Genomic DNA, 8099 nt, shown 5'->3' with positions numbered 1-8099 from the left:
ATCCATCACTCAGGACCCTCACCACCCCGGAGGAGATCTGTCCGTTAGTACTAACAAGGAGGGGTCACAGGAGCCGAAACACCCACACACAACGATTCAGAAACAGCTCCTTCCGCTGAGCCGTCACGTATTTAAACGCATGAGCACAGACTCGACATTTTTGCTGTATTTATTCATACTATGTAATTTACATTAATTGTCATCTTTGACCGAATGAGCGACATGTTTGCGGTATTTATTAATAGTTGTAATTTACATTATTTCTAAATATTTGCACCGTGCTGATGCTGCAAAAGAAGAAATTCCAGGCCGTATAAGTTTCAGATAATAAATGAAATAGCGATTTCGGTGGGAAACATCCGATACGAGTGGGCAGGACACTTGTCACGCTGGCCTTCACCAGTCGGGGCACTGAGTACCGGAGTCGGGAGGTCACATTGCAGTGTACAAGTCGTCGGTGAGGCCGCACACAGTTTTGGTCGCCCTGCTCCAAGAAAAATGCCATAGAGTTGGAAAGACTCCAGAGGGAGATTTACGGCGATATTGCAGGGACTCGAGGGACTGAGTTATGGAGAGAGGGAGGGAAGGTCGGTACTTTATTCCCGGGAGCGTAGTTGTAATCTTTCAGAGTTGCATAAACCCAAGACGGACAGAGACAGAGTGCAGGCGCACAGACTTTTTTACCCTGGGTCGGGGTATCGAAAACCAGACGGCTCAGGGTGGAAGTGAGAGTGGGTGAACAGGAGAAAGAAAAACTGATCTGGGAGGCGGAGGGTGTGGACAGAACGGGGAGGGGGAGAGAGAGAATTGGGTAGAGGGGTGCAGAAAGAGGGAGAGAGGGTAAAGAATTGGGTAGCGGGAGCGGCGAAAGAGCGGGCGAAGAAAGTGCGAGAGAGTGCCGAGAGAGAGAGAAAGAGAGAGAGCAAGCGTGACTGGGGAAGAGCGGGGCGGGGTGGGGAAATGATGAGAAATAAGTGGATAGATGGGTAGAGAGGTTTCACGGTGTCTGAGAATGGGAGTGCGAAATAAGTGGGAGAACAGAGTAGGAGGGAGCGGCAGTGAGGGTGGGGAGGGAATTTGGGATGATGGATGGAGGGAGAGTGGAAGAGAGAGAAGGAGGAGAAACAGGGGGTAGTCGCGTGATTCATGAAGCCCCCAATGGTTGTTGACACAGATCCTGGATGTTTTCAGGAATAGCTGGGTATAAAGGTGTAGACTTCTCGCAGATGAAACGACGATCACGGTTGCAAGGGTAGTTCCTTCCTCTCGGTTGGCACTGAATGCAGACGGGTGTTCCAGAGGACACGTAGTACAGCAAACCAGAGGCCACTTTTCTATCAATGAAGGTTAAAAAATTTCAACACAGACAAAATAGCGCAGCAGTAAACCCGACCTTCGCGAAACTAATCTTGTTAAACAGCGCTCTCCTCACAGCCATGAGACCGTCCCCAAACTAATCACACTGACCCAATCGGTCCGGACAGCCCTGTGTCAGTCTCCAAACTAATGTTACAACACCGCGGACTCCTCACAGCCTGCGTTCCGTCGCCAGACTAATCCCACTGACCCACCTTCTCTTCACAGTGCTGTATCAGTCTCCATACGAATCCAGCAGACGAACTCTACCTTGCCCCCAAATCTATTTCCGTCCCCAAACAAATCCCCCTGCCCAACCCTCTCCACACAGACTTATGACAGTCCCGAAATGAACCCCTAGGGCCTGCTTTCTTCCCGCAAAACTTTGGCGTTTCCCAAATTAATCCCATGGACTCTTCCTCTCCCAACAGCTTCGTGTCAGCATCCAAACTAATCCCACTGCACCACCCTCAACCCACAGACACGGGTCCGTCGCAAAATTTGTACCACTGACAAACCCTCTCCCAAAGCCCTGCTTTATTCCACAAACGAATCCCACTGACCCACTCTTTGCACACAGTCTCCAGACTAATTCAATTGTCCCACTCTCTCCCCTCAGATCTCTGTCAGTCCCTAAAGTAGTCCCGCTGTCCAACTGTTCTTTCACAAATCAGCTCAGTCCCAAGCTTCCTCCATCTCCCCATAACTTCGTGTCACTCTCTAAATTAATTACGGTGCATCTCGCACTCCCCACAGCCCTGCGTCAGTCAGCAAAATAATGCCAGGGTACTGATCTCTCCCTAGAGTTCCTGCCAGTCCTCAAGATGTCCCCACTGTCGTACCCTTCCTCGACAGACACGAATCATTCCCCAAAATATTCCCATTGTCCCTCCCTCACCTGACAACCTCGGGCAGACTTGAAACAATCCCAGTGGCACCGCTTCTTCCAACAAACCTATTTCAGTCCGTAAACTGACCCAATTTTCTCCCGTCAGTACCGTGTCATCCCCAAACTCTCACCCCGCAGATCAGTCCAAATCTTACCCTTCTTCGCATTTTCCAATCCAGTATACAGGGATACGGGAGGCAAGAGCGCGGAAAACAAAACTCTGTGAAATTAAATTGATTTGATTAATGCCTAGAATAGGAAACTATTTACGGAGCCTCTCTCGGATTATTACAACATGAGTGTGTGAAGGGAGACTGCGGAGGGAGGTTCTCTCTGTGTCTGACCCCGGGAGTGTGTGATGGGAAGGTGCGCAGGCGGCTTCACTCTGTGTCTGACCCCGGGAGTGTGCGATGAGACGGAGTGGAGGGAGATTCACTCTGTGTATGACCCCGGGAGTGTGCGATGAGACGGAGTGGAGGTAGCTTCACTCTGTGTATGACCCCGGGAGTGTGTGATGGGGCGGTGTGGAGGGAGATTCACTCTGTGTCTGACCCTGGGAGTGTGTGATGAGACGGAGTGGAGGGAAATTCACTCTGTGTATGACCCCGGGAGTGTGTGATGGGACGGTGTGGAGGGAGATTCACTCTGTGTCTGACCCCGGGAGTGTGCGATGAGACGGAGTGGAGGGAGATTCACTCTGTGTATGACCACGGGAGTGTGCGATGAGACGGAGTGGAGGAAGCTTCACTATTTACAGGGACCACCACTGTTCTTCTCATCCTGGTAAACGTTGGGAGCTGTGTGAATATCTCTTCTCGTGCTGTGACACTTACCGCTTCAACCTGTGAATTGATTTCGAGAAGCCTTGAATCAAAGTTTGAACACTCTTGCCTAGCTCCAAAGTAAGATGTTTCAAACGTGGAGAAGAAATAACACCGTTCTTCATATCTGACCCAATCCATCGAACATTTTTCCACTGAAATGCAGGAGTAAAGAAAAATCAATCTCGCTCCACACCGTCCCGTCACACACTCCTGGGGTCACACACAGAGTGAATCTCCCTCCACACCGTCCCGTCACACACTCCCGGGGTCACACACAGAGTGAATCTCCCTCCACACCGTCCCATCACACACTCCCGGGGTCAGACACAGAGTGAATCTCCCTCCACACCGTCCCATCACACACTCCCGGGGTCAGACACAGAGTGAATCTCCCTCCACACCGTCCCGTCACACACTCCCGGGGTCACACACAGAGTGAATCTCCCTCCACACCGTCCCGTCACACACTCCCGGGGTCAGACACAGAGTGAATCTCCCTCCGCACTGTCCCATCACTCACTCCCGGGGTCACACACACAGAGTGAATCTCCCTCCACACCGTCCCATCACACACTCCCGGGGTCACACACAGAGTGAATCTCCCTCCACACCGTCCCATCACACACTCCCGGGGTCACACACAGAGTGAATCTCCCTCCGCACCGTCCCATCGCACACTCCCGGGGTCACACACAGAGTGAATCTCCCTCCACACCGTCCCGTCACACACTCCCGGGGTCAGACACAGAGTGAATCTCCCTCCGCACCGTCCCATCACACACTCCCGGGGTCAGACACAGAGTGAATCTCCCTCCGCACCGTCCCATCACACACTCCCGGGGTCAGACACAGAGTGAATCTCCCTCCACACCGTGCCATCACACACTCCCGGGGTCAGACACAGAGTGAATCTCCCTCCGCACCGTCCCATCGCACACTCCCGGGGTCAGACACAGAGTGAATCTCCCTCCGCACCGTCCCATCGCACACACCCGGGGTCACACACAGAGTGAATCTCCCTCCACACCGTCCCATCACACACTCCCGGGGTCACACACAGAGTGAATCTCCCTCCACACCGTCCCAACACACACTCCCGGGGTCAGACACAGAGTGAATCTCCCTCCGCACCGTCCCATCGCACACTCCCGGGGTCAGACACAGAGTGAATCTCCCTCCGCACCGTCCCATCGCACACTCCCGGGGTCACACACAGAGTGAATCTCCCTCCACACCGTCCCATCACACACTCCCGGGGTCAGACACAGAGTGAATCTCCCTCCACACCGTCCCATCGCACACTCCCGGGGTCAGACACAGAGTGAATCTCCCTCCGCACCGTCCCATCGCACACTCCCGGGGTCAGACTCAAAGTGAATCTCCCTCCACACCTTCCCATCACACACTCCCGAGGTCAGACACAGAGTGAATCTCCCTCCGCACCGTCCCATCGCACACTCCCGGGGTCAGACACAGAGTGAATCTCCCTCCACACTGTCCCATCACACACTCCCGGGGTCAGACACAGAGTGAATCTCCCTCCACACCGTCCCATCACACACTCCCGGGGTCACACACAGAGTGAATCTCCCTCCACACCGTCCCATCACACACTCCCGGGGTCAGACACAGAGTGAATCTCCCTCCACACCGTCCCATCACACATTCCCGGGGTCAGACACAGTGTGAATCTCCCTCCACACCGTCCCATCACACACTCCCGGGGTCAGGCACAGAGTGAATCTCCCTCCACACCGTCCCATCACACACTCCCGGGGTCAGACACAGAGTGAATCTCCCTCCGCACCGTCCCATCACACACTCCCGGGGTAAGACACAGAGTGAATCTCCCTCCACATCGGCCCATCACACATTCCTGGGGTCAGACACCGGGTGACTCTCCCTCAACACAGACCCGTCACACAGAGGTCAGACGCAGAGCGACGCACCCACCATGCCGTCTTATCACACACTTCAATGGTCAGATATACAGAACAAAAATCCTTCCACTCTCTTTTATCACACACACCCAGGGTCCTATTTATTGGTCTATCTCTTTGACGAATCTGTGATATGAGAGAGGCGGTGAAGGATGTTCATAGTTAACCCAGATGCATCAGTCATCGTCACGGTGCGGTTTTTGGTTTATCTGTGTTACCCTGAGGTACTGTGCGGTTCATGTTGAGAAGGGTGTAGTGTTACGGTGAGTGGTGTGTCCGTGTCACGTTGACGATTGTTACAGAGAGACGGTGTGTTTGATTCGTGTCACAGTGCGAGGCGTACCACGGTTTGGGACGTGTCGATGTCCATGTGACAGGTGTGCTGGTATCACAGGCAGTGATGTCAGTGCCACTGTGAGTTGCGAGTCGGCCTCAGTGGCACAGTGATGATTCATTCAGTGTCACAGTGCGGTAAATGTAGGTTTTGTTTTGAGGGGCGTGTCTGTGACACTGTGATAGATGTTTCTGTGTCCTGATGAGATGTGTACCGGGTCTCGGTGAGATGTACCTGGATGTTACGTTGAGGGATATATTGGGATCTCAGTGAGGAGTTTGTCGTGATCGCTGTGAGTGGAGGGTGTGTGTGTGTGTGTGTGTGTGTGTGTGTGTGTGTGTTCCTTTCTCTGTTTCTTACCCCCAATCTCTCCCCCTTTATCTCCCTCCCTCCTCTCTCTCTCTCTCTCTCTCTCTCTCTCTCTCTCTCTCTCTCTCTCTCTCTCTCTCTCTCTCTCTCTCTCTCACTCTCTCTCTCTCTCATGAGGAGTTGGTGAGAGGGCGATGATGTTGCCTCACCTCTGCTACTGGTCAGGAATTGGCAGATTTGAACCTTGTTTCCGCTGACAGTTCTGAGCTTCCTTTCGAAGATGGAGATGTGGTTGTTGAGGACAGAAAGATTCTGGAGACAGGCGCCATGGGAGAGATTCAGACGGGAGTTCTCGAATGTCTTGGATTCAAGTCTTAACTTCAGCTCATGGACCTGATGTCGATATTGGATCTGTGTCCTGTTCATCTCCTGATACCGCTCCCAAAGCAGCTGGTAATCTCGGTAGGAGGTGATCTGAGACTGATGAATCTGTGACACTGAGAGAGATGCTGAAGGACGGTTAGAGTTTACACTGACCCGTGAGTCGGCGTCACGGTGCTGGGCGGGACGCAGTGGTGGTGTGTCAGTGACACGGTGCGGTGCTGTTCATGTCCAGCAGCGTATAAGTGTCACGGTGACGAGTGTTGTAGTGAAAGTGTGTTACTTTCGTGTCACAGCGAGAGGCGTGATTCTATCGCGGTGGAGATCGCGTATATATCATAGTTGCAGGTGTGTTGGACTTACAGCGAGGGACGTCTGCGCTACCGTGACGTGCGTGTCTGTGTCACACTGACCGGCACGTCAGTGTCCCGATAAGAGTTTTGTTGGCGTTACGATGGGGGCTGTGTAAGTATCACGGTGATTCTGGATTTCCTCTCACAGTGGGGGACTTGTCCGTGTTGCGGTGAGAGACGTGTCGGTGTAACTGTGACGTGTGTTTCGGTATCGCCTTGAGAAGTGCGTCAGTCAGGGGCATGTCGATGTCACAGTGAGGGTTACGTTGCTATCACTGTGAGTGCTATGTCTGTGTCACGGTGAGGGCCGTAAGCGTGTCGGGTACAGGGGCGTGTCCGTGTTACGGTGACAGGATCGTTGCTGTTAAGGTGAATGGCGTGCCGGTGTCAGGATGAGTCCTGATTGTGTAACGGTAACGGCCGTGTCATTGTCACGATTCGAGGTGTGTCAGGTTTACGGCGAGAGGTGCTTCGGTGTTACGGTGAGGGGTGTGTCTGTGTTACGTTCAGGGGCGTGTCGTCATCACTGTGAGATTTTACGCTAACATGTTATTGCACTCTGCTTGTTTACTGCCGGACTCTACCCGGAGCCCGTTCGACTCACCGTAGATCAAGAGCCCGGTCACTATCGCGACAAGAATGGTCGTAACGGGGCAGAGTAGGCAGATATTAAGGTACGATCTATTTCCGATGTTCTCTTTCGGCTGCTGTTTATGCGTACCTGTAAAGAGACCATTCAGCGTGTGCGTGAATTCAGCCGTCTCCCCCAGTGGTACTTCCTTCCAGCCACCATCCGCGCTCTCTTCTTCCACCACGATCAACCCCTCCCTCTCTCACTCCTATCAACTTTTATCCGTCATTGCTGTGAGTTCAAATTCCTTGCCTCGGTAAGTGCTGAAAGCGTCTGTCTGATTCTATAGATTTTCGTTTCTCTCTCTAAGGTAATCGATGAAGTTACAGTCGTGGATCTTGACTATGGGAACATAATTTTGGCTTTTGACTAGGTCCCGCAGGGAGATTTATCCAGAGGATTATGATATATGGGATCCACGGGGGTATTTGCCGTTTCGATTCGGAGTTTATTAATCTTCACAGTTGTATTATTCTTTGCCCGCTTTGTTGTTGTTTTTTTTTTTGTTCCAGACATATGATGTATAGACGTTGGAAACATATATTCCTCAATAGACCCATCTGATCCTTGCTTCCTAAACCTCATGTATGCTGCCTTCCAGCTGACTAGATTTTCCACCTCACTGGTCACCCATGGTTCCTTCACCCTACCATTCTTTATGTTCGTCACCGGGACAAAGGTATCCCTAAAATCCCGCAAGAAACCTCTAAACATCGACCACATGTCTATAGTACATTTCCCTGCAAAAGCATCATCCCAATTCACACCCACAAGTTCCAGGTTTATAGCCTCATAATTTGCCTTTCCCCAATTAAAAAAATGTCCCGTCCTCTCTGATTCTATCCTTTCCAAATAATGCTAAAGGCCAGGGAGCGGTGGTCACTGTCCCCCAGACGCTCACCCACTGAGAGATCTGTGACCTGACCCGGTTCATTACCTAGTACTAAGTCTAGTCTGGTATTCCCCCTGGTCGGCCTGTCCACATACTGTGACAGGAATCACTCTTGGACACACTTAACAAACTCTGCCCCATCTGAACCCTTGGAACTAATCAGGTGCCAATCAATATTAGGGAAGTTAAA

At 52.1% G+C, this 8099-nt stretch overlaps 1 protein-coding gene across 1 annotated transcript in view; it reads right to left on the bottom strand.

The window, feature by feature from the left end:
* Positions 1-283: 283 nt before the first annotated feature.
* Positions 284-8099, bottom strand: part of LOC140192357 (uncharacterized) — a 12810-nt gene continuing 4994 nt past the window's right edge. Inside the window, exons 5-9 of the mRNA XM_072250007.1 lie at positions 6991-7107; positions 5862-6161; positions 3079-3221; positions 2401-2465; positions 284-1334 (exon numbers count right to left, since the gene is read on the bottom strand). Of these exons, the coding sequence (XP_072106108.1) occupies positions 1145-1334; positions 2401-2465; positions 3079-3221; positions 5862-6161; positions 6991-7107 (815 nt within the window). The 3' untranslated portion in view covers positions 284-1144. The remainder of the gene's footprint in view (positions 1335-2400; positions 2466-3078; positions 3222-5861; positions 6162-6990; positions 7108-8099) is intronic.

The sequence above is a fragment of the Mobula birostris genome, unplaced genomic scaffold (genome assembly GCF_030028105.1).
Source record: "Mobula birostris isolate sMobBir1 unplaced genomic scaffold, sMobBir1.hap1 scaffold_1186, whole genome shotgun sequence".
Lineage (NCBI taxonomy): Eukaryota > Metazoa > Chordata > Chondrichthyes > Myliobatiformes > Myliobatidae > Mobula > Mobula birostris.
The sequence above is the reverse complement of the archived record's forward strand: the minus strand, read 5'-3'. Positions and strand labels throughout refer to the sequence as shown.